The sequence below is a fragment of the Staurois parvus genome, unplaced genomic scaffold (assembly GCF_062004578.1).
Source record: "Staurois parvus isolate SC_StPar_1 unplaced genomic scaffold, SC_StPar_1.0 ptg000442l, whole genome shotgun sequence".
Lineage (NCBI taxonomy): Eukaryota > Metazoa > Chordata > Amphibia > Anura > Ranidae > Staurois > Staurois parvus.
The window spans coordinates 771310-799168 of NW_028318238.1; the positions used below are offsets into that span (position 1 = coordinate 771310).

The 27859-nt window shown below is 43.4% G+C and overlaps 1 protein-coding gene across 1 annotated transcript in view; it reads left to right on the top strand.

The window, feature by feature from the left end:
- Window positions 1-6861: 6861 nt before the first annotated feature.
- The window catches only part of PPP1R1B (protein phosphatase 1 regulatory inhibitor subunit 1B), a 118334-nt gene continuing 97336 nt past the window's right edge, over window positions 6862-27859 (top strand). The window contains exon 1 of the mRNA XM_089687968.1: window positions 6862-7491. Within this exon, the coding sequence (XP_089544094.1) occupies window positions 7354-7491 (138 nt within the window). The 5' untranslated portion in view covers window positions 6862-7353. The remainder of the gene's footprint in view (window positions 7492-27859) is intronic.

The following is a 27859-nucleotide window of genomic DNA, read 5'->3' on the forward strand; positions in this document are numbered from 1 at the left end:
CTCCAAAAGAGAGTCTTGCAGTAGAGACTTATAAATAGTTCCAGGAAGTTGTTTCATTGGGTATCCCATTCACCCCTTACCCCATCCAATTGACATGCTCTCAAGACCACCAAGTACACCGAGCACATGGAGAGAGAGAGGCGCAAGATAGAGGGTGTGCTGCAAGTTTACCTAAAAGTTTTAATGCCAGAGATCACATTGGTAGACATGGGAGTCTGCCTAGAACATTGTGGATGCTTCAGCCTGGGGCCGGTTGAAGGGATGGAGAGACTGTGCCTGATTTGCCCTGAATGCAGGAGACCAACTGCTCTGATCAGAGCCTGGATCAGGTGCAGGCACTGCGGAGAGCCACTCAACCCAGCGATCTGGCACCTCACATCTACAGTGTGGACCCGCAGACAGGACTATGCATGCATAAGCTGGAAAGTCGGAGCCGGAGAGCCGAAAGTTGTCCATAGACTAAGACACCATGCAGATGCCCCAGACCAGCTGGCCTCACCCACCAGCCCTGACCATTTCCGCCTGGAAGGAGCCTAGCTGCGAGGATGCTCAGTTCTCAGGTGAACCAGTGGAGAATATCAGTGGTGGGGGGATAGACTGGGAGTCTAGGTTAACCCAGGTTACTAGCTGAATTTGGGCCCCTAGAAATTGAGCAGGAGGACTGGTCCCCAGAAGACACAGAGTAGCAATGGGACTGGGGGGACACCACTGAAGACATGGACTTGCTGACGGGAATGTCAGGAGATTCTCTTTCACTAGATTCAGCTGGGCGTTCTTGCAGGTCAGAGCCTGTTAGGATCCACACCCAGGTCCCACCAAGGTTTTCCTTACCTTAGCCTAAGGAAAGGAAAAGCCTAAGGAAAGCCCCATAGTTTACTGCAGAATAAGAAGCGTACTACTATCAAGCTCATATGTTATATTTGTTTTGGTGCAGCATGCTGCATGCATTGTTGTTAACCCCACCCCATTTCCTATTTCTTTATCTGGGGGCATAATATGGCATCTTTGCCCTGGGCACTAAATGACCTTGTCCTGCAACTGATGGACAGTTTCCTATTCTGAAAACTGTTGGTAATTCTTTTAGAATTTGGTGCAGCAATAGCAACAGAGTGAGGGTAAAAAGAACTACCTGAATCTATTGCATGTGTTGGAACTAGTACTAAAACTGTTGCAAAGCTTTGCTGAATTAGGTGTCATAAGAGCCATAAGGTCAAATCGTGGTCAGGAGCTGAGAGGCTCTGCAGGCTGGTCCCTCTGGAATTTCCCTCTGCTCTAGGGCTTTGGAGGAAGGCCCCAGAGGCAGTGGGTGGATCTGAGGAGTGGCTGGCTTGCACTCTTGAGGGGTTCTAACCAATCCCCAACTTAAGGGTATCCAGCCCCTTGCCAATCCTTCTAAGTATTGCAGCCTACTCAGTTGCAGGAGAGTTCGAGTGGAAGACAGGGAGGAAGATGTGAGGCTGAAGGCAGGAGGCTGTGAGGAGGCCCAGTGGGATGGGACCTACCTACAGGCCTGGGACTGGAAAGGGAGCACATCAGACTTCAATTGGCCCATAGAGCGAGGACCACCTGTATGGCAGGGGAGGAGCAGCGCATGAGTACACCTACACCTAGGGGAAGGAGTAGGATTTGCTGCCTATTTGGGACTGCACACTCTTAAAGTAACAGGCACCATATCCCCTGCTCAGGGATACTTCCAGATCGCTGGGTGAAGAAGAGGAGTTCATCTAAGGTCTGGAGTGGTACATTAAGGAGACGCTGGCTAGCTCTCCAACAAAGACTGTGTTGCAGAGAAGGCTTGTAAATAGTTCCAGGAAGTTGTTCTCAGTTTATCAGTTTCCTTCGGCATCATGTACACCCCTAGCCCTATCCCAGTTCAAATTCCCTAAAAAAAAACAAAACAAACAAAGCTCAAGGACTGATCCCTGACTCTGGATGCAAGTCTGTGTGAAGATGCATGATGCCTGGCTATACAGGACTATAGGGGGATCCAAATCTTCTAGTGACTACTAAGGGGGGAAGAGCTACATAAGGAAAGTTGTCTCTGTGTCCATGGTGTCACTGAAAGGAAAAATGCCCTTGTGTCAGTGGTGTCACTGGTAGTGTCGTTGGAAAGAAAAAAAGGGGCCCTGGGTTGGTGGTGTCAATGTTTAGAAAAATGCCCCTGCGTCTGTGGTGTCACTGCAAAGAAAAAAAAGTCCCTGCATCTATTGTGCCACTGGAAGGAAAAAAATGCCCCTGCGTCAGTGGTGTCCTATGACACCTGCTCAGTAGAGTTGGCTATGGGGTGGTACTGTGTGCTACATCAAAAGTTCATCTCTCATGCGTGTGAAAAAAGTGTGGACCGCAGCAAATATTGGATGTGGTTCTCATTGCACTGAATATTGGCCACCATGGCTTCAGGAGACAAAGAGTGCAGGATTCTGTAGTAAGTGATGCAGAGAACACATTTTGCCTAACAGTGGGAGGGGCTTAAAGAGAGATGATTAATCTGTGCCTATTTGCTGTATACAACTTCCAAAGTAAATCAGCCTCATTGGATTTGATTTTTGAATGGCAAATAGGCTGTTGACTATGAAAGGAAATTTTCTCAGAGCTTAGTGAATGTGGTAAAATTTCACTTTGCAAAGAACATACAATCACGTGCAAACAATAAAACAACAGCTTCTTGTGATCTTTCTGAAGAAGTCATGATTGGATGATGAAACACTTCAAGACGTCACCACGCAAACAGGAACTGGAAGCCATCTTGGAGATGAATTGTATCTGAAGCCAAAGTCCAGCCTTAAATGGTAAATTGTTTATTTAAAGAGGCAATCTAATCTATTCTATGTATTCTGGATGTAGTACACTCACTTTGTGAGTGAGATTTTAACCCTTTAGTTTAATAAATTGTTTTTGTGAGCTGATATGTTGCGCAATGAGGTTCTTTTTGTTGAAAGGTGAAAGCTTGTGAGCTGCTATGTGAGTGTTGAAACCTACTTAAGAGCTAATTGTGAATCAATTGCACCTAACACATGCTCGTACTAGTGTGCTAAATCAATAATATACCTTAATGTGCCGTGCTTCATTGGAAATTATACATCCAGTTGCTATTACTTATATTGCATACCACCACAAATAAACAATTCAATGAAATATGAATAGATGAATAAAGATGAATAAAAAGAAATAAAAATAATAAACCAGTGTCAATTTCCGATAACAGTGTCCATATAATTATCAGGAAAGTCCATATGTAAGATTTCTTCAAACTTACATAGTTCACTTTAAAATATAATAACCCGTGCTTCTGAAATAAATTATTTTGTGCAAAAAACTTGCATGGACGTGCTCCCCCCACCGGTTGTGCTCTGTTAGGGATCCGGGTATGACCAGAAATGTGTGGGAACACAGGTGTAGTCGGGGCTGGAGAGGTGGAATGGTCAGGCAGGCCGTTTGGTACTGTTAACCTCCTTAGCGGTATTCCCGAGTGTAGCTCGGGGTAAAATTTGAGTACCAAGAGCGGTAACCCCGAGCTACACTCGGGCTTACCATGCGGCGTTGCTCAGGGAGTCCCTGCAGCACTTACCTTGTCCTTCGCACCCACGATGTGTCCCCTGCAGCGTCCCCGGCCATCTCCTCCGGTCGATGCCGGCATCCGGCATCCGGCTTCTGTGTTCCAGTCCCTGTGAAATTTTTCACATAGTAAAACATTGCTGTTTCAATGCATTTCACATACATTTTGTCCCTACTGCTTTGTCCTGTGCCCTGCCTGCATTTTGACTGTTCTTTCTGCCTGGAAACTTAGAAAAGTCCATGGCGTCCAAAAAGCATCCCTTTACGTCAAAAGCGGTTTTAGACCAGCTAGAGAACAGCGATAGTAAATCAGAACCACTTGCAGAATTGAGTGATAATAATTTGTGGGGAAATTCGTCATCAGACACTGAAAACGATTTTGCGACTTTGCTCAGCGATGTGCGAATTTGCCTCTGTGATTCAAATTTCAGTGTTTTTGGTTTGATTATATTATTGAATTCAATTTATTATTGTTATATTATTATTTTTATGATTATTTATTAAATTATAATTTATGATTTCGTGTTTCAAATTTTATCCTACCCGGGATGTTTACTAGACTCTTGTTCGTACAGATTTCAGTGAGTTATTCCTAAAAATTACAGCCTACAATAAAAAACTACATATTTCCATGCAAAAAAATGGTACCGCTTTCAGCACAAAAATCAGAAATAATCATACCGCCGAGGAGGTTAAGCACCGCCTGGAAGCGTCTCTAGCAGCCCACAGCACGGGGTTCCTCAGGGTGCGGGGTCTAAGTCCCAATCTGCTTATTCACCAGGGCCCCTGATGGTGGGGATGGACTTGGAGCAGACTGAGACCAGGTCGCGACCCCTGAGTACGTCCGGCAATGGTAGAGAGCGTCGTCAGAGGTGTGCGGGGAAAGGAGCCTGACGTGAAGAGGCTGGCAGACCTGGTAACAGGGACAGATCCGTGCAGGATGGATGGATCGTCTGGGTAGCGCAAGGTGTAGTCAGGCAGGCCAGGTCAGCAACGTGCGGGCAGCGAGGTACCGGAGGAGCAGGCAGAGAATGGTCAGGGTCACAAGCCGGATTCATTAACTCACGGGCAGCGCGGTACAGAGGATCAGGCAGAAGGATGGTCAGGCAAGCCAGGGGTTAAACAGGAGACGGTCAGCAGGGTCAGGAACAATGCAGAGATCGGCAACGGAAGATTTACAGGATACCAGGTACAGGGGCTCATGGGAAACAAACACCAAAGCACTGATTCCAGGTCTGGTCCTGCTTAAATAGACCTCCTGCAATCAGCCTCAGGTGATGGCTTGATTGCAGGAGTGAGACCCTGGCTGCTGAAAGCACCCTCTGGTAGGAGCTGGTACTGCAGCCCACAGAGCAAGTGAGCCACAGCACCACCACTGGTGAGTCCATTCCTGACATGCTCTCACCTCAAGTATATGACCAAACCATTAAGTAAGGTCATATAACGCTTGTGTCCCTTTAAATGGGTCAGAGTATGGATAAGATGATATCTTGCTGTTTGGGGTCCTTCTCCACTCAAATGATAATCTTCCCTTCCACGGTGGTTAATATAGAGGAATTAATCAAATCATAGTGTATTATCCTTTAAAAAACTATGATATTAATAAAAGTAATGCACTCACATATAATCTGTATATAAAACCGCTTTGTTCACAAAATGTGTCCTCCAGATCTTTTCTTATGGTGAAAAACCTAAAATTGCCAGCTGGTGTCAGTATGGTACCATCGAGCATCGTGATGTCAGAGCCCCTCCCCTACACGTTACGGCACCAGTCACGTGGCTTCATCAGGTGGAAATGATTATTATTAATAAAATGTTTTTGTAAAGGATAATACTTTATGATTACCCAGTTTAAAGGGAGGTCACTATGTTTAAGACTGTATAGAGCCCTCCCTTACACACAGTTTTATACTAATATTAATATTTTCCACTGTGTACAGGTTGCTTTCTGGAAACTGGTAGATTATTGTTCAGTATTATGTTTTGTGTCCAGGGACACCAAACACAGGGCATTTTGGTTAGGTATGTCACCCGGAAGGTATCTGACTGCTATCTCCCCTTTAGTATGTGCTAACTTAGCGATGTAGGACCTTCATGTGTTCAGTATGATTTTCCCCATTCAAATACATACTTAATATTAATGTGTCTTTGTTCTATTGGATTTTATGAATTTGGTGTGGATCTTGTTAAATTGTGAATTGGGCAGAGGTCTTGGAGAGGTCATCAACACCTGGCTGCTTTCTGTTTAGACGTTTTATGGCACGCTATGTAATCCTAGTGCTTTAATTACCCTACACATCATGTATGACAGAACAAAAGGATTTTGTCATTGTTTTACGGTAGGTCAGAGTGAAGTATTAATCTGTAGAGTTTTTTATGGTCCGTAGAAACAGAAATCCTGCCAAAACTCAACTGTTTACAGCTCTTACTAAGGCCTGTGTGGTGGTTTATGCTGTTCCTAAGTTGAGATAACAGGCTCTTTTGAAGTGTTTTAAGAGTTAAGGTTACGGATTCCATTGATTGAAGATCACTGGGATCATAAAAAAAAAAGACTGAGACCTGACAAGATGTCTGTCGTCTATAGCTTCCATGTGCTTGATGCATACAACCATTACAACGTGTATTTCATTTTTATGCAGATGAAAAGTATTTGTATGATTTTTTTTTATCTAAGTCACATGATTTTATTTGGTCTTTAGGGTCACATGTGGTTTGATTGCGTGGAGTTTAATTTGTATATATTTCTTTGGTGTGAGAACACATGACAACAGCTGCAGCAATCATTATTTTTTTAATTTGTTTCACATTTTTAGTGGTAGCACAGGAGTTTCTGAGCAGAGCTTCACTTCCTTCACTAATCTTTGCGGCAAATTCCCTTGCAATCTGCAACTTTCTCTTGCAAAGCAAAGAGCCTATTTGCCTTTAGTAAATCTGCCTCATTGTGTCATGGTAGGAATAGGATTGCACAAAGCCAGAGCTTCAGAACTCATCGAAGTGACCATTTCCTAATGAACCGTAAGGTGAAGTAAACAAAGTGACGCACTGGACCTAAGCTATGTAAATATTCTGCTAGTACTTTACAGGTGTGTAACAGCCACAATGCTATGGAAAGTAATAGTCAACCGAAAAAAAGTACAGGGAAAGACGAAGCAAAGACAGAACTGTATAGAAAGAAAGAGCAGCCCAGGAAAATGAAAGACATAATTGCTGTGTACAGGAGAGGCATTCCAGAGGAGAGGTGGACTCCATCCTGGCAGCTCTACAAGGATATCCTCATGCACAGAGTTATTAACAGGGAAGAGACTGTTTATAAGTGAGAGTGACAGGAGACAAACTACGAGAGGGCAGAGGGAGGTACCAAGGTCATAAAATAACAGAAAAGAAATAGGAAAGGAGAGGAAGGGACTCACATACAGAGTGTCAGAGTGGAAATTGGCAGGGGGAATAGTGAGGAGGAGGGAAAGAGCAACACAGCAAGAGGTAAACAGTTCAGGAGGAGAGACAGGAGGACAGGGTGAGCAGAAGGAGACAGGAGGACAGGGCGAGCAGAAGGAGACAGGAGGACAGGGTGAGCAGAGGAAGACAGGAGGACAGGGCAAGCAGAGGCAGACTGGAGGACAGGGTGAGTGGAGGGAGACAGGAGGACAGAGTGAGCAGAGGGAGACAGGAGGACAGAGTGAGCAGAAGGAGACAGGAGGACAGAGTGAGCAGAGAGAGATAGGAGAACAGAGTGAGCAGAAGGAGACAGGAGGACAGAGTGATTAGGGGGTGACTGAAAAGGGCTGAAAGCTAGTCAGCATGAGTTCTGGGGCTTCACAAGGAATGCACTCAAACCTTTCCCAGACTAGTCCACCAATGGAGAGCAAAGGCAGAAAGAAGATCCAGTTTTCGGTGTCGGTTCCTCCTAGCCAAATGGACCCCCGAGCAGTGGAGATGGTGAGTACACAGCTTTGAGTACTAATTCTATCAATACCGTTACAGTCAACCTGTTCCTAAAATAATGATCAATGATTAACTACATTTATATCTCTCTATAAGGTGTCATAGAGTCTTCAGTCCCTTCTGCCTGATATTGTAAACTTTTGAATGTCTTTTTCAGTAGGGTATCGTTATCATACTTATCATGTGCACCTTGCATTCTTAGTAGACTGTTGAATGGGTGAAGGCTCTTCACTTTCTTCCTAAAGATGGTCATAGATGGTTTGAATTTTGGCCAGTTCAGCAAGGACTGGACAAAATTTAATCCACCTATGGGCAGGCTGATAGTACCCAAGTTGATCCATCAACTGACTTGGGTACAACCAGCATGTCAGATTTCTAGCATGCTTATTGCCAGGGACTATAGTGTTCTCTCAGCAGGGATGGTTCCCCACGTTGATGGGGGAATCTAGTGATTTTCTTTCCTTCATATTTCCATCACATCTTCGATGGCCTGCCTAAGTCTCACTTTTCCCAACATGTTAATTAGGTTTAAGTTTATAAAAACAAATATGAACCATTTCTCACCTTGCTTCTAAAGTTGTCTATCTATGCTTAGATCTCTTTTGTTCAGCCTGTGGCTGAACGAAAGAATTGTAAGAGATTCCTCGATCAACTCTAAACAGAGCAGATGAATGAGTACTCCCTTTCGGCTATTGTATTCTGCCAGTTGGCATCCATAGCTGTCAGAATACCCAGACATTGACTGATTTTTCGTTCAGCTTCTTCAGTCTTCAGATTGAAGTTTGTTAAGCCAGGCTGTGCCTACAGAGCCACACACAAATCAAATTTCAAAACTGTTGATACACTGAGTGAATTTCACTGGTTTCTGGTGAAGCAGTCAAAATTCACTTAGTGGGTAGTCCAGTTGGCCCTCTCCTGCCCGACATCTTTTAATTGGAAAGTTAAAGGAGTCAAGCCGAAAATTGTCAGCCGACAGCGAGTGAATATAATTGGATCCAGCTGGCTATCAGAATACAATAGTCGGCACTGCAGATTTATCCATCTCAGCTATATAAGCTGGGATGGTTGAATATAAGGTTGGAGGAATCTGTTAGATTTTTGCAGCTTAAAGTGGACCTTCACTTAAAAGTGAAAAAGTGAAAGTATCACTAATGTGCCTAATTTGTGGAAGTTTTTTTTGGGGGGGAGGTACCTTTTTCTGACAGATATCCCCTCCCACTTCTGCAATTTTTGCCTAGGCAGGTTGTCCCTCTGCCTATTCCCCCACACCTACAACCTCCTGGAACATGTTTCAGGAGGCTGCAGAACCAATCTGTGAGTGCATTGTGATCTTGCATATGTGCAGTGGGGAGCAGCTGTTTCAGCAGTCACAATTGGCTTCTCACAGTGAAGATGGTGGTTCTGGGGATCCAAAAGGCTGGTAAAGAACTGGCCTGGGTGAACACAGCACTGGATACTTGGGCTGTCTGTTTATTAAGAGTCAGCAGCAACAGTATGCACTGACCATTTTACAGCCAAGGGTACATTCTATATGGCATGGCAAGCAAAGCATTAAAAAAACTAGCTAAGACTTAACTTAAAATCAGATCTGTGATTTTGGTTAGGTAACAAGGGAGTGTAAATCACAGGTGACACCCAGAATTTAAGGTTTATTTAACATGTCTGGTGTTAATCTCTATGCTAAATATGTCATTGTGAATGAAACTTCGCACCAATAAGGCTACGTTCACACTAGCGTTGTGTGCAGGCGGCAGAGAGGCATTTGGGAAGCGTTTTTACCGCTTCCCAAACGCCTCTGCCAATTCTGCACATTACAGCACATGGTGCTGTTCTAACAGGAGCGTTTGCGTCGCTTTGCGTCGCGGCAAAACGGACGCCTCTGGTCGAGTCAGGAGGTGTTGAAGCCTCCTATTCTAGTCTATGGTGCCGCTCCGCAAACGCCCGGCCGGCATTTGCGGTGCGGTTGCGAAGCGGTTGCGGGGCGTTTGCGGAGTGGTAACACCATTCAAACTGCGTTATAGGCGTTTGTGGGGCGTTTTTAATGCTCGGCAAATGCCTAGCAACCGCCGCTAAACCGCGCATGTGGCGTTTGCGGAGAGTTTGCGGAGCGTTAAAAAACGCTCCGCAAACGCCGGACCAACGCTTGCCAAACGCTATAGGGGCGTTTGGAAGCGTTGGTAAAACAGCCAAGTGTGAACGAGCCCTAAAAGAGGTCAGATCCAATAAAGTGGAATGTCATCTAAAACTGTTTCACTTAGTAGTGGACATAGTGGCAAAGGAATAGCATCACCAATGGGTCAAAAGGGGGGAATCTTCCTAACAAGGCGACAAACAGCAGTAAAATTTGGCTACACTGTTCAAACCCAAAGGACAACTGTACATTTTCTACATGTCTTTTAATAAATTGCCACCACCCCCCTCAGTGCTGACCACCTGGAGAAATACTTACCTTTTCTACATGTCTTTTAATAAATTGCCACCACCCCCCTCAGTGCTGACCACCTGGAGAAATACTTACCTTCTTACTGGAGCCAGCAATCTTTGTTATCTGTGCTGCACACTGCTCAGGCGTTATAGCAAAAGCATGCACCAAGTCATGGTGCATGCTTTGAGCTTTCTCCTGTGATCCAGAGTATGGCTTACCAATAGAAATAAGTGGGATTGTGGCACATGTGTGCACCAAGAATAGGATGCTGTTGCTGCAAAGACTGTGAGGTACCGGCAGAGCCGTACAGAAACAAAAAAATCACTAGATGGTAAGTGTTTGTCCAGGTGGGCAGCACTCAGTGGGAATGTGGGGAATATATTAATAGATAATTCTACCAAAGGTACAGTTGTCCTTTAAAGAGATAGTGTCACTTTGCCCTGAATAGGCAAAAGGATAGCATCTATGAAAAGGCCAATTACCAGGTCCAAGCATTTTCACACAAAGAAGGGGGGTGACGTCACCACTCCCTCTACGCTCCAACTAAGGCTTCTACTGGAGAGGTTAGTATCAGTGGGTAGTCAGGATGCCTTTTTACAGACTTCAAAGACTCATTCAGGGCAAAGTGGCAGTGTCCCTGAATACCACCCCTGGTCTGCGTTTGTTGTGTCAGATGGTGTTGAAACTTACTTGGGTGGATGGCATCACCTTTACCCCTCCATCCCACACAAGAGTGCTCAGCCCTTGCAAACAGTCAATGCCTGAGCACTACCTCCTATCCAGAAGCCCCATTCTACTATGACAGAGTAGGAAAGCAGTGAGGAAACAGGGTCCGATGAGTATGTCTGAGCCTTCTTTAACCTTTTCAACACAGGGGAACCCTTGAAGTAACTTTTCTGTCTCAGTTAACCCCTGCTAAAAATTACTGTATTTACAACTCATGATACATTAGTATGGTGGTCAGTGGGAAGAAAGCTCCTTACATGTGTGGTCATTAGGAAGAATTACCCCCTTAGAGATAGCTAAAAAGATCAATGGTGTCAGTGGGAACTTATCTGAGGGGCAGAAATTGATCATTGCTCAGGGAACCTCTAGCAACCTCTGGAGGAATCCGTGAGTTCTATGGACCCCTGCATGAGAAACCTTAGTATATCTTGTTTGAGGGGTAGGCTATCAGTAGACACTGTCCCTTTGCACTGAAAGGGAAAATTGACAGTTGTAGACACATTTTTTGTTTTTTACAAGGTGGTAAAAGTCTCTGTAAGGTCCTTGTTTGTTGTCTGTAATACAAGTAGGGACATTTCCCCACACTTCCTTTCCCAACATGGAAATATCTCCAGTGGGGACACAGGCTGCAAGAAAACACTTTAGTAAAATATGGAAAGGTAAAAATCTCTATCGCGTTAATATTACTGCATTTTGCTGCAGTGACAATAACTCCTTTTTTTTCTTGTCCTGTTGTCACAGGGTTAGTTAGTCATACCAACCCAGAATCCAATTTGTGTGCTTCTTAACCCAGAAAAACTTCATCAAAGCAAAAGAACACACCATAGGGCCAATGGAAAATCCCAAAAGTACACTGGAACGTGAGAGCACCAGTAGAAATAACATCAAATGGCACCAAAAACAAGCTAAGATAAACTAAACACAAAACATACTTCCTAATACTAAACAAAATAAATGACAAATAAAATAATAATCTTGAAACTAAACCTAGAATACAATATATTAGGGCATGAATCAGGGATAACAAAGAATACAAAAACATATTCTTGAACAAAATCCCCAAGTTATTACAATTGTATAATATATTTAATAATGTAATGTAAATATATTTAATAACTATTAATATTAAAAATAAATGTGTTGAGTCATTAAACCATTAAGGTATATTTGCATTCAGTTTGTAAATTCTCTGACTCTCCTGTTGCAGCAAGATTTGATCCAAATTATCACTTCTTGGACTAGAATTAATTCTGACCAGAACAGTAAAATTAATTTGAGGTGTTCTATTGTTGTGTTTGTATAGAAAATGTTTGGAAATGCAAGGACACAAATTGCCTGAAGCAATGTAAGGGATGTGATCGCTCATTGTTACTTATGGTCTTTTTAGTTTTTCTTACATAATAGCTTCTGCGCTTACAGTTCATTGACTGTAACATATAAATGTGCATGGAGACTGCTTCTGTATTCAGCCCCAAGCACAGACCTGCAAAGAAAAAGGAAACCATCAGTTGGTTACGTGGGTGGCAGGGGCTTAAGAGAGTACCAAATGAATCCCACAGATATACATAAAATATATATTCTTTATTCATAAAGTGCTAAAATATTATATTGCATCTCTAAAAACATATTTATAACAGTGGTTTGCAAAACTCTTATCATTGGTTGTATTTGCCCCCAACCCAGGGGGTAATATTGAAGCTGTTAACAAACCCAGAATCATTTAAACCTGAAGCCCAACATGTTTCGAGACTTGATCTTCCTTAGGGGATATTTCTTGGACCTTTTAGAAGTACAAACAAAATAAGCAAAGTGATATCAAGATTCCACACTTGCCCAAAGGCAACGTAAAAGTTACATACTGCATTACATTGCTTACATTACACCAAAATCATATAATCCCCAGTAGCCTGTATAAAAGAGGCTAAAATCACATGGTATGTGCACGGGAGCGACCCAGTTCAGTAAACAGGCAAACAAGAAAGCATGGCAGCCACAGGGATCCCGTAGGAGCATTGCGTGGATGCAGAAAAACAAAAAATGCTTAAAAAAAAATATAAAAAAGAGAAACAACCATTGAAAGGTAAAAAAATGCCAAAGCAAAAAAAATCGTTCGATTAAGAACACTAATGGTATTGCAATTATCAAAATGTAAAGAAGGTATTTATCGACCGATTTTTACAGTAAGTGATAAGAAAATATATTTTTTTCCTAAAATGAGAAATAATTTATACTTACTGTACCTGCTCTGTGTAATGATATGACAATGATAATGAGTGGTCTATTACCTCCTCTTTGGCAATTCCCCGCCAATATTATCTGGTCCTTCCTGCTCTGGGTGCTTCCTTTGCAAGCTGGGACGGGGGGGAGGGGGGGGGGGATTAGAACAGGTAATGGGTAATTTTTTACCTTCATGCAGACAATGCATTAAGGTAAAAAAAAATATTTTGAGTTTAGAACTACTTTAAACCCTTCATAAATTGGCATATAATGCAAAATTTCTTACCCTTATCGAAATGACTACATACCATATGATCAGGGGCGGACTGACAACTCATGGGGCCCCCGGGCATTAGGGGATCATGGGGCCCTGTGTCCTTGCCCAAACTCAAAAAACCCTATGAAAAAGGTACCAGGGGCATCTCATGGGGCCCCCTACTGACCCTGGGCCCTCGGTCAGTGCCCGAGTTTCCAAATGGTCAGTCCGCCCCTGCATATGATCATTTAAAGAAGGCACTTTCCTAAAGGTTATTTGAAGTAGGGGAGTTATAAAATGTGTAAAACTACACGTATGACCAAAAAAAATTCCAATAACAGATCTGCCTGATATTTTCATGCTGGCGTGAACATTTGTTAATAAATCTTAGGGCTCATGTACACGGGGCATTTGGAAAACTCTTCTGAACGATGGAAACTGACTGCTAGAAAACGTAGGTTAATAAACGTCAGTTTAGCCACGTTTGCATATAGCATTTATGCACGTTAGCGTTTAGAAGCGTTTTATAAGATAACCTCAGGAGACCTTCCCAAATGCACAGAATGCACTGAAAAATAGTAAATGATTAACTATTTCAGACATTTTGAGAGGAATAGAGAGAGCAGAAGCAGAGAGAGTAGTATGTGTTGAGATGACCTGTCTTTTCTGGTTGTATTCACTATGGATCCCATCATGAGCATAACGCAGCTCTGGTGTACTAGGTCCATTTGAATACATGGAAAATTTTTATGAAGAAAAAAGGCCCTGGACAGCATCTAGATATGGACCTGTCAAAAAACGTGTCTAAACGCAAATGCTTGTAAATGCAGTGTAACGCGTTTACAAGAGTTTGGCGTTTGAAACACCGGTAAAATCTACTCCTGAACACAATTTTGGTGCATTCAAGAAAGCAACTGCAAACTCAACTGCCTGTAAACTACTGTAAACGACTATGTGTACATAGACACATAGGAAAACATAAAGGAGAGTGCAGGGACTGCTGAAAAAAACACTCAACAGCTCCTAAACGTGAGTTTTGCAGCTGCAGTGTACATGAGCCCTTAGAGTTCCCTCCTGATTGTCCCTTTTCCTATGTCCTAAAGACCTATTCTGTATAACTAACTGATAAGCTTTCTGTAGAAATTAGTTTTTATATTCACTTTCTTTAAGTGTCTCAATCAATGCATCTGCGTCCTTTGAAAGTTGCAATCTAATGCACAACAATGTGAAATTCTAAGATATTGACCATATGGGGTGTTGCAAATCAGACATTTGGGATGACCACAAATTTCATGGGAATAGTATTTTCTGCTGTCACCATTTTCAAATACACATGATTTTAAGCCCAGAAAAAATAATTATTAATTTACTATTAATATTTTATTTTTTTATTATTTATTTATTTTATTATTGATGTTTTTATAAATTATTGTTTATTTTGTTTCCAAAACAAAAATTTCAGAAACAAACAGTGGGGAGCGAAGGTTACATAACACTAACGTGGTATAGTTGCAAAATCATCCAGGTCAAAAGTATTTAACTGTTGGTCTTGGCGATATCAATGATGGAATCAATTTGTTATATTGTTTTTATCACCACATAGTGTTTTTTGCTGTGTCGTCTATGGATGCACACAGCTCAGCTCAGAAGTGAGTCTGCATGTATGCCCCCATAGCAAGTGGCTTACTATGGGGCACACACAGGAGAGGAGGAGCAAAGAGCACCAGCAGGGCACCCCAAAGAAGGAAAGTGGCTGCTCTGTGATATAAACTTCCTTATTATTTTAATTAAAAAAGTGATTTTACAATCACTTATTATCCATCATTCTTCTTTTTATAAATAGAATGATAAAATTTTCATTCACACAGGCACGTAAACCAGTGCATCCATGCAGAGAAATGTGTTTATGCACCCAGGGATTGACAGGTGTTCCATGAAACCAGCCTGTCAAAATCGATGTTGCAGACAGCAATCTCCTGCGCTCAAGAAAAGTGTACCGGCACATGTATTGATAACTTCAGATAATCCAATCATGACACCGGCTTTACTGCCCTCCAACAGGTCGGGGGAGCCTAGGAAAATAACTGCAAAAAACAAGGAACAGAGAGCACACCAGCCTAGCACATTACAGCAAGAATTTTATTACTGTCAAAAAGCAGATATATACTCACAAGCAACATCAAAATACATGCACATCAATCCACAGTGTTCTTGAAGCAACCTGGTCCCATAGACAAGTCCCAAGTGTGAAAACACTATCCAAAAGGTTGACGCTCTGAGGAAGAGGGGATTCCCCCCTCAAACGCGTCGGCCTTTTGGATAGTCTTTTCTCGCTTGGGACTTGTCTATGGGACCAGGTTGCTTCAAGAACACTGTGGGTTGATGTGCATTTATTTTGATGTTGCTTGTGAGTAAACATCTACTTTTTTACATTCAGGAGGAACGTGGGGGAACGCAGTTCCGGTACCTTCAGCACTGAAAGTATGTAATGGCAAGGGGTGTTGGGTTGTGCTGGAAGTTCTATTGATGCTGGCCGCTGAAGCATCTATTGTCACTGGTGGGGAGCTATTTTTATATGGCAGCCTCTTGTTGCTGGTGGGGGATCTATTGCTGCTAGGGGGTCAATTGTTGTTGGAAGCAATCTACTGTTGAGGGAGGGGTCTATTGTTACTGGCTGCTTGGAGATATGTTGTTACTGCTGGGGTCTATTGTTGCTGGGGTGGTATTTTGTTGCAGGTGTCCATTGTTGCTGGGGGGTCTATTGTTGGTGCAGGTGATCTGTTTTACTGCTTTTCTTGTTATCGTTAACATATTCCATGCAAATTACTTAGCACCACAAAATGATATTTGGCTCTGTACTCTCTAAGAGGAGCGGTACTGGAAGGTGGGTAAGGGGTGGAATCAAAGGACAGTGCTCTGAGATGGGGGGGAGGAGTGCAGACAAGAAGTGACTCAAAAGGGGGGAGATCCTATACCTATTCTTCGAGAAAAAAAGCCCTGTTTACATAAAATAAAATTATTAATCCGGTAATGCGCCAAGGTAATGAGGAAAGATTAGAGGAACTGAATTTATTCTCTCTTGAGAAGAGGAGATTAAGGGGGATATGATCAACATGTATAAATACATCAGTGGTTCATATAGTGAACTCGGTGTAGAGCTATTCACCACGAGGTCATCACAGAGGACAAGGGGGCACTCTTTACGTCTGGAGCAAAGGAAATGTAATCTACAAACACGGAAAGGTTTCTTCACAGTGAGAGCTGTGAAAATGTGGAATAGACTCCCTCAAGAGTTGGTTCTGGCCAGCTCAGTGAATTGCTTTAAAAAAGGCCCAGATTGTTTCTTAGATACACAGAATATAACTGGATACTAACATTTATAGGTAAAGTTGATCCAGGGAATATCCGGTTTGCCTTCCTCTTAATCAATTGTGGGTGTAGGATTATAACTTTTTTTTTTTAATGGTTGAACTGGAGGGACTTTTGTCTTTTTTCAGCCAGGCTAACTATGCAACCATGTAATGCACTAGGTTGTTGCACCCTCTGTTCCTTGCTTTTTGCTGCCAAAATCAATGACAGGGTGAAAGACTTCCTGCACATGCCAGTGTTCGGCACATCGGCACAGGGATGGGTGCAAAACAATGGACACAGCATGTAGGCAGGTGCAGTTAGCCTTCCCACCTGTAGGTGGCTTCATGCCATTATTTCATGGAAAAGAGAGTTAATTGGTCCCTTAGAATTTCTGTACAGTGCCTTGAGAGAGGAAAGTAGTCTAATTAGACACCAAACTCTCGAGAGACTTTGGCGGCCAACATGGGTAAGGGAACATTGTAAATAAGGGACCCCTCACCAATTTGGTGCATTTCTAGCGGGTGTGTGGTAGGAAAAAGAACCTGCTTTTGAGGGACAGTGCTTAGCACAAGGCCAGGTTCCAGGCAAGGAGGGATAGCTCAGGGAAGGCTCCTTCTTCTACTTATTCAAAGAAGGGACACTGCCCCTGGTAATGGAAGACGTCCTCTGGAAACATATACTGTAAACATTGAGATTGGATATTATCTGGATTGCTTTTATTGCCACTGAAGAACAGTTTATCTGTTGCTGCAATCAAACTGTTCAAGATTTATTAAAAAAATAAAAAAGACATTAGTATGCTTCCCAGTACAAGGTACATAACTTTTTCCCCTCCTACATGGATCCAGAGCTTTGTGTCCATCCCTGTGCATATGTACACAGTGGGATGTACAAGAAGATCGATATAGCAGCTGCAGTCTCAGCCTGTCTTTGATTTTCACAGGTTGGCAGCACAAGATTGCCCGGAACGCCTGACACTGCCCAGGTGTATAGACGGCCCTCTGGATGTATGTATCTGTGCACCCATATGAATGAACACAAAAAAGCTCACACCATAAATTCACAGGATCTTAATGCCTATGTCCTAATATCTTGTTTTGTTAAATGTGATCCTTTTCCAGAGAAGTTAATTTTACCATACTATAGTTGTAAAAAAATCAGTTGGGGTGCTGTCCATCCGGTTTCTCTGCATCAGTGATGGTGATGCTCCATCGAGGGGCAGATCTATGATCCCCTGCACCAATAGGATATCCTCATTCCTCCAGACTAAAAGATGATGGGTGTCAATAAACTCGAAAGACTAAGGACATCTAGTGGCAGATAGGACTTCCTGTGGGGAACATTTCCAGAGATGAAGAGAGTATTGCAGCCAGAACTGCTTTTTTACTACCTCCTGGGGGAATTTTAAAAACATTTAGCCAGGACTTAAAGCGGAGTAAAAAATAAAAGTCAGCAGCTACAAAAACTGCTGACTTTTAAAATACAGCCACTTACCTGTCCCTTGGTCCAGCGGTGTCTTCACTACCGCTGGTTTCACCGGCCGTCTTCTCTCCCTGGTGCTGGCATCTTCAGTGTGGGCACCCGGCTGTGACAACTTGCAGATTCACAGCTGGGTGCCCACTGCGCATGCGTGAGAAGTGCTGCACTTTGTGAATGGCCCCATAGTCTCCTGGGACCTGTCACGTGTCCCAGAAGACTATGGGGCAGGGAGGGGGCAGGACAACTTCCGCTACCAATTGCCTAGGCGATCACAGCGGAAGTAGGAGCGGGTACCTGTCAAATTCAGGTACCCGCACCCCAAGGGTGCCAACCCTTAATGGGGAGTGGGGGACAAAGGCTTAAAGCGGAACTTCCCCTTTTGGTTGGAGCTCCGCATTAAATTGTATGTCATTTTTAAAATAAGTGCAATTGTGTCTGGGTTATTGATATATATATATATTATACAGTATTTGAACACCCTGCGATTTTGCAAGTTCTCCCACTTAGAAATCATGGAGGGGTCTGAAATTCACATTGTAGGTGCATTCCCACTCTGAGAGACAGAATTTAAAAAAAAATTCAGGAAATCACGTTGTATGATTTTTAAAGAATTTATTTGTCTTGCACTGCTGAACATAAGTATTTGAACACCTAAGAAACAGCAAGAATTCTGGCTCTCAAAGACCTGTTAGTGTGCCTTTAAAAAGTCCACCTCTACTCCACTCATTAATCTAACTTATTAGCACCTGTCTGAGCTCTTTAAAGACACCTGTCCACCCCACAGTCAGTCAGATGCCAACTACTACCATGGGCAAGACTAAAGAGCTGTCAAAAGACACCAGAGACAAAATTGTGGACCTCCACAAGGCTGGAAAGGGCTACGGGGCAATTGCCAAGTAGCTTGGTGAAAATAAATCAACTGTTGGAGCAATTGTTATAAAATGGAAGAGGCTAAAGACGACTGTCAGTCTCCCTCGGACTGGGGCTCCATGCAAGATCTCACCTCGTGGGTATCACTGGTGATAAGAAAGGTGAGGAATCAGCCCAGAACTACAAGGAAGGAGCTGGTCAATGACATGAAGAGAGCTGGAACCACAGTTTCAAAGGTCACTGTCGGTAGAACACTACGCCACCATGGTTTCAAATCATGCATTGCATGGAAGGTTCCCCTGCTCAAGTCATCACATGTCCAGGCCCATCTGAAGTTTGCCAATGACCATCTGGATGATCCAGAGGAGGCATGGGAGAAAGTCATGTGGTCAGATGAGACCAAAGTAGAACTTTTTGGTCTTAACTTCACTTGTCATGTTTGGAGGAAAAAGAAGGATGAGTTGCATCCCAAGAACACCATCCCTACTGTGAAGAATGGGGGTGGTAACATCATGCTTTGGGGGTGCTTTTCTGCGAACGGGACAGGACGACTGCACTGTATTAAGGAGAGGATGAATTTGGCCATTTATTGTGAGATTTTGAGCAACAACCTCATTCCCTAAGTCAGAGCATTGAAGATGGGTCGTGGCTGGGTCTTCCAACATGACAACGACCCGAAGCACACAGCCAGGATAACCAAGGAGTGGCTCCATAAGAAGCATATCAAGGTTCTGGAGTGGCCTAGCTAGTCTCCAGACCTAAATCCAATAGAACATCTTTGGAGGGAGCTGAAACTCCATGTTGCTCAGTGACAGCCCCGAAACCTGACAGATCTAGAGGAGATCTGTGTGGAGGAGTGGGCCAAAATCCCTGTTGCAATGTGTGCAAACCTGGTCAGGAACTACAGGAAACGTTTGACCTCTGTAATTGCAAACAAAGGCTTCTGTACCAAATATTAACACTGATTTTCTCTGGTGTTCAAAAATGTTCAGCAGTGCAAGACAAATAAATTCTTTAAAAATCATACAATGGGATTTCCTGAATTTTTTTTTTAATTCTGTTTCTCAGAGTAGGGATGCACCTACAATGTGAATTTCAGACCCCTCCATGATTTCTAAGTGGGAGAACTTGCAAAATCGCAGGTTGTTCAAATACTTCTGTTCCTCACTGTATATACATAATTTCATAAAAAGCCCTCACTGACCTTTGTAGCTGCAGACACTGTGGAGCAATTTGTCCCCAAAATTCACAACACAAGCACTGAAGCTGTTCTCTCAGCAGTTCAGCTCACTATGCTTCTGAAGGTGATTTGGTGCCCTTTCAGCCTTCTAATCTGTAAGATAAAATAAAGCAGGTGCTCTGCAAGGGGAAACAGAATGGGTTGATCTGCTAAAAAAAAAAAAAAAACTGACATAATGGCTTGAATGCTTCTGTTTAAAGAGGACCTGAACTGTGGAAGCTGTGCCCAAAAAAATCTATACAGTGGACAAAGCAGTGAATTAGTCACCAGCATTCATGTGGTCTACCTGCAGCTGATCTTAGGAGTGATGACGGACTTTGCCTCTCCGTGGCCCAGCTTACCCACTGATGACTAGTGGTCTGATGGAGCAATAATCAAACAGCAGTGGGATAGGTTCAGAAAAAGCTAAAAAAGCTTTGGCCATACTTCACTTCTGGGTCCCAGAAGTGCATTTATTTCTGCACTCCTGCAACCCAGTTTCAGCCGACAGCAGGCTAAAAACCCGCTATCGGCTGATGTCACAGAGCCAGTCCAGGCTCTGGAGGGATCTCAACTTTAAAGGAGAAGTATAGCCAGAACTAACTGCACACATGTGACACATTTTCAGCCTACAGCAGGCTGAAGCTCGCTGACATCATAGAGCAGGTCCAGGCTCTGAAAAGATCCCAACCAAATGGTCGGGATGCACCCAGAAATCTGGACTGGCACTTGGCTCGGCCTCTAAGTGAGCTGCTGACAGCCCAAGTCAGCAATTACCCTGCACAGCTCAGCTATCCAGTGAGTGCTGGAGGGGCAGAGCAGAGAGCCGGAGACTGACAGTTCCCGGCTCTCTGCTAACAGAATGCTGAGAACTGATCGATCAATGGTCTTTGACTACTCAGTTCTCAGTGCAGAGCTGGCGAGGGACAAATACAGCTTTGGATCGATGCTGCATCCACCTAGGTGAGTTTAATGTTTTTTTCTAATTTCTAAACTTTAATTTTAAGGTCGGGATCAACTCAGATGCCTTACCAGCATGTCTCTGAGAGCCTGAGCCACCCCTGCTGCTCCTTCCACAGCCCAGCGCTCCAGTGAGCTCTGGAGGGGCAGAGCACAGAGCCGGAGACTGAGAGTCACAGCTCTCTTCTAAGTGAAGATCAGGAACTGAGCGATCAGCAATCATGTGATCACTCAGTCCTTGGGCTTAGAGTCAGCGGGGGACAGCTGCAGCATCACAATGATGCTGCAGTAACAGAGGTAAGTATAGATGTTTATTTTTTAAAGGACAAGTTTCATTTTCCTCATTGGAGCCAAAATTTTAGGGTTATATAGTTAATACAGGTAAACAGCGTTTTGCTTTTTATTTTTATTACTGCTTTTTTAATGTAGCCTGGAGATCTGTCTTCTGTTTATCTTAAGTGCTTTTAATACTGTGTCCTAGGTGGTGTTTAAAATGTGCTGTTTGCTTTTTTAAGTCAGTGCACCTAGGGTTACTGGCCAAATGAACACTGTGTATTGTTCAGAAATATGCAATCTTGCATCGCATAATTTGGAAACAGTCCTGCTGTGGCAGGAGAAACTTTGCGGATTACTCAGTGGGACACGTAGCAGTATTGAGATTGAGGTCTGTGTATTATTTGCGTTTTTGTGTTTAGTCTTTAATTAAATCCTGAATGGAGGGATCACTGTTCTGGTAATACACTTAATCCAGTATAGAGCAGAACAAAAAGGGATGTGGGATCTAAAATAAAAAGAATATATATGCAATTTAAAATATATCTAGTATACAGGGGCGGACTGACCATTTGGAAACTCGGGCACTGTCCGAGGGCCCGGGGTCAGTAGAGGGCCCCATGAGATGCCCCTGGTACCTTTTTCATAGTGTTTTTTGAGTTTGGGCAAAGACACAGGGGCCCCATGATCCCCTATTGACCGGGGGCCCCATGAGTTGTCAGTCCGCCCCTGCTAGTATACAAATTGCTTCATCATATATGTGTATTTTTTAATAAAAATCTCTAAATACAAAAATGCTTGTAGTGCTACCCCCAAAGGGGCCACTTGATGATCCTTGTCCCCAGTTGTTGCCCTGACCTTCCATGACTCCCCACACCGCTGACACTCTGGGTTCAGGCACAACAGTATTAAATAATAATGCAAGAGACACGATTCTTTAGTAACAGCTTGTTCAAAAGAGTAGGCCACAGAATGAAGGTTTAGGAGGTACATCCCCAGTTAATGCATAAAAGCAAAACATTGATAAAATGGAAATAACCGAATAGCAACAGTTAACAGAGTATACGGTCACAAATGGTACATTGTAACTATGTAACTGCAACACCAGCAACAGGAAGGGGAAGAAAAGACTTGTTGACTCATCAGCTCCCTCTGGGCCACTGGCGTCACATTATGGAATGCAAACAAATATGTAAAAATATATACACTATATTGCCAAAAGTATTGGGACGCCTGCCTTTACACACACATGGACTTTAATGACATCCCAGTCTTAGTCCATAGGGTTCAATATTGAGTTGGCCCACCCTTTGCAGCTATAACAGCTTCAACTCTTCTGGGAAGGCTGTCCACAAGGTTTAGGAGGGTGTCTATGGGAAGGTTTGACCGGTCTTCCAGATGCGCATTTGTGAGGTCAGACACTGATGTCGGAGGAGAAGGACTGGCTCGCAGTCTCCGCACCTATTCATCCCAAAGGTGTTCTATCAGGTTGAGGTCAGGACTCTGTGCAGGCCAGTCAAGTTCCTCCACCCCAAACTTGCTCATTCATGTCTTCATGGACCTTGCTTTGTGTACTGGTGTACAGTCATGTTGGAACAGGAAGGGGCCATTCTCAAACTGTTCCCACAAAGTTGGGAGCATGAAATTGTCCAAAATGTCTTGGTATGCTGACGCCTTAAGAGTGAAACTAAGAGGCCAAGCCCAACCCCTGAAAAACAACCTCACATCATACTCCCCCCTCCACCAAACCTTACACTTGGCACAATGCAGTCAGGCAAGTACCGTTCTCCTGGCAACCACCAAACCCAGACATGTCCATCAGATTCCCAGATAGAGAAGCATGATTTTTCACTCCAGAGAACACATCTCCATTGTTCTAGAGTCTAGTGGCAGCTTGCTTTACACCACTGCATCCGACATTTTGCATTTCACTTGGTGATGTAAAGCTTGGATGCAGCTGCTCGGCCATCAAAATCCATTCCATGAAGCTCTCTACACACTGTTGTTGTTTTAATCTGAAGGCCACATGAAGTTTGGAGGTCTTTAGTCATTGACTCTGCAGACAGTTGGCGTCTTTTGTGCACTGTGCGCTTCAGCATGCGCTGACTCCGCTGTGCTATTTTACGTGGCCTACCATTTCGTGGCTGAGTCGCTGTTGTTCCCAGTTGCTTCCACTTTGTTATAATACCACTAACACTTGACTGTGGAATATTTAGTAGCAAGGAAATTTCAAGAATGGACTTCTTGCACAGGTGGCAACCTATCACAGTACCACGCTTGAATTCACTGAGCTCCTGAGAGCAACACATTCTTTAAAATTGTGCATGCCTGTGAAATGGTGACAAACTATGGTACCTAAAATGAATCCATAGGCGATGCTTTAAAAGCCTTTACAGGTTGCCAGTTTAGAAATAAATGTGAGCTATAGCACTAGAATTATTTCTCTCACTCTGACATCCGTGGCAATACATCACTTGTGTTTGTTGTTGTCATATATATAGGGATTACCAATAATTATTATTGTGTTAGACCCCTGATGCCTCTCCTGCCCTTCAGAACATATGATCAAATACAGATGCTACAGCAAGGTTTGATTGGACTTGAAATAGTTCATTTGGACCAAGCTGGCCCAAACAAACTATTTCCTTTACTAGATTGGTCCTTTATGAATGAATGCAAAGCTTCCTCTAAATGGATGAGGCGGAGATTGTGACATCATCTGCTGCCTCTCCACATCAGCCTTTCAGAGCCTTTTGAGTCATAAAAATACAATGCTTCCTGTTACTGGTGCAGCCCAACTCAATTTTGTTCCAGGAATGGCACAGGCAGTCCCCCTACCGATGTCGGGTCATGGCACTGTATACTATATGTAGCTGATGCTATATACAGTTTATACAGTTCTCCCAGTGGGTGTATTTATTAGTGAAGGAAATCGTTCATTTGGACCAGACTTGGGCTGACCATTAATGGTCCAGACCTGGCCAAGTTCAGCAGCCCTGTGTGATACTTGAGTGAGGTTTGTACCATTTAGAGCAGTTGTCTCCAGACTGCATCCCGGGAGCCGAATGTGGCTCTTTTCATACCTGTGACAGGCCCTTGGACCAATATTTTTTCCCATTGATACAAGGCACTATTCATCCCACTGACAACAACAATGGGTCAGTATTTTCTGCACTGGCACCAACAGTGAGGCATGACTCCTCCCACTGACACCAAAGATGGGGTACTACTCCTCCCACAGACACCAACAATGGGGCACTATTCCTTCCATTCACATCAATGATGGTGCAATATTCCTTACACTGGTACAAACGATGGAGCACTATTCCTCAGACTGGCACCAACGATGGGGCACTTTTCCTCACACTGACATCAATGATGGTGCAATATTACTCACATTTGCACCGATGGGGCACTATTCCTTCCACTAACATCAATGATGGTGCAATATTCCTCACACTGGCGCCAACGATGGGGAACTATTCCTCACACTGGCACTCAGGGGCGGACTGACAACTCATGGGGCCCCCGGGCAATAGGGGATCATGAGACCCCTGGCCCCTGTGTCCTTGCCCAAACTCAAAAAATCCTATGAAAAAGGTACCAGGGGCATCTCATGACCCCGGGCCCTCGGGCAGTGCCCGAGTTTCCAAATGGTCAGTCCGCCCCTGCTGGCACTAATGATGGGCCACTATTCTTCCTATTCTCCCAAAGATGGGACATTGTTTACTCCCACTGACGCCAGGACATTTTCTACTCCCACTGGCCACAGTCTGCCCCCCCTAATACCTGAAGAGCAGTAAACTGACCCTTTGTTTAGAAAGTTTGTTGATCCCTGATTTAGGGAACCCTTAAGAGGCATCTTTCATCCACCTTTCTTCCAATTTGGCACCTTTCTTTCCATCTTCTTAAAGCAGAACTTCACTCTCTCAATCAGCATGGCATATTTCTAATCCTTTTGCTGCTAGCATTAGTAAATAGATAGGAAACTATATCATATTTACTTATGTTAACCTTTATTTTGCATTCCTTCATTTACTTACTTATTTGCATGCCCATGCAAATTATGTCATACATCCCAGTAGTCTTCAGGAGGAGAGGGAGAGTTATCAGCTTAGCCAATGCCTGAGCTAAAGACAGATAGATTCCAGGGAGTAACTGTTACATGAATCATCTGCCATTACTCAAGATGGCCACTGCCAGAAATACAAAAGGGTGTTTTCAAAATTATTTCTCAGCAAAATAAAGCATGAAGACATGGATGGATGGAGGAGTTTGTTTTGAAAATGAATTATATAGCACTTTTGGTTTGTGGTATTCGGATGCAGTGCAGTTCCACTTTAACCACTTAAGGACCAGGTCTTTTTTCTGACACTCTTTGTTTACAAGTAAAAATCAGTATTTTTTGGTAGAAAATGACTTAGAGCCCCCAAACACTATACAGAGAATAAAATGGTGGTCGTTGCAGTTTTTTATGTCACACGGTTTTTCAAACACAATACACTTTAATGAATTAAAGAAAAACAAAACACAATATATACCCTAATTTTTTGTAAAATATAAAAGATGATGTTACACTGAGTAAATAGATACTTAACATGTCATGCTTTAAAACTGCGCACGCTCATGGAATGGCACCAAACTACGGTACTTAAAAATCTCCAAAGACCAGGGGCGGACTGACCATTTGGAAACTTGGGCACTGCCTGAGGGCCCGAGGTCAGTAGGGGGCCCCATGAGATGCCCCTGGTACCTTTTTCATAGGCTTTTGTGAGTTTGGGCAAGGACACAGGGGCCCCATGATCCCCTATTGCCCGGGGGCTCCATGAGTTGTCAGTCCGCCCCTGCCAAAGACAATGCTTAAAAATGTTTACAGGTTACTAGTGTAGAGTTACAGAGGAGATCTAGTGCTAGAATTATTGCTCTTGCTCTGATGTTCGCAGCGATACCTCACATGTGTAGTGCAAACACCGTTTACATACGTAAGGCGCTATAAAAAAAATTTTTCATTACTTTTTTCATTTTTACACTTTCCCTTTAAAAAAAAAAAATTATCACTTTTATTGCTATTGAAAGAAATGTAGACATCCCTTGCGATGACAATACAGCATGACAGGTCCTCTTTATGTAGAGATCTTGGGTCTTTAAGACCCCAAATGTCTCCGCTACCTTTAAAAGCAAAAGATCAAAAACATTTTTGATATTTTGCTTTTAAAAAAATTACCTTGTTTACACTGGGCTGGAATCAGAGGTGAGGCCATCATGTCGCTCCAGTCCGCCTAGGTCATAGAGATTAGCGGAGGCCATCTTTCCTTTGCTCATCTCTGTGACCAGCGGCCACCAGCGCTAGATTGGTTCCCAGCACTACCGATCAGCCAGGCAAGCCTGGGAACCACTGCAAAGTGGCGGGAGTGACACACCCGCCGCTTCTAAAAGTGATCCAGCTGTGTATCTGCTGCTTGGATCACTTTTAACAGAAAGACCAGAGCCTGAGGGAAACATTAACACCAGGGTTATGGCAACTTGCTACAGCTGTAACCCTGGTATTGAATGTCAAAACATGACGAATTTTCCCAGTTAGGCAGTCAGCAAGTAGGGTACCATGCCTATGTTGCTTCAGTCTCTTTGGGGAATTAGGCTTGGTTCACAGTTGTGTGAGCTGCTTTCTGTGTGTAGGACAGCCCATACATTTCAATGGAGGAGTTCCCGACTCACAATAATCTGAACCTAGTCTTCACTCTGACATGTTTAGTGCAATAAACTTCCATTGGATTTATTAATGCCTGTTGTTTCGGGGGATTAATATACTTGTCTAAAGCTAGCCTAAAGTTATGTGACAGGGGCTTTTAAATGTTTTACTGCCTTTGAGTCTGATATACTGGTCAGCAGCTGTTATATCTGGTATCAACAAGTAGATATTTACAGAGAAGAACACATATGTGGGCATGTAGGCGGTTGTTTAATGGAGAAGGGTTACAATGCTGCAGATATATTTGATAAAATGATGCTTTTTTTAGCATGTAGCCAAAATGTAGCTTTTGAAACAATGCTGTCGTGGTTTAAAAATATGTCAAATAACACAGGGAAATATATATATATATATATCTGCATATATATATTTGCAGCCAGTGCCGGGAGGTCATCCAGTGCCCAGAGCAAAGAAATCAAACTGTGCCCCCCCCCCCTTCATTGATTGTGAGCTTAGGGGATGCTACCCCCAGCATTCATCAACTTGTCAAAATGCCTTGTCATGTATCAGAATGAGCTCACTGGCACCCCCCATCCATACAGTAAGCCACTGCGCCTAGGACAGCCACTCCTCCTGCCCACCCCTTGTCCCGGCCCTGTTTGCAGCTACATTTAATGATCAAGAAAATTGTTGTGTTAAAGTACACATTAGTCTTTCCTAACCTTTAGGCTCCATGTACATGAGCCTACCCTGAACTCCGGCCGCAGGAAAATGCAGATCGCGGCAAAGCAATTTTGCCATGTTTTGCATTTTTCCGCGGCCAAAATATTCCTATCCTGAACATGGTTCTTCTGCGTTCAGGAGAGGGACGTTTAGCCTAACCTAAATGCAGCAGCT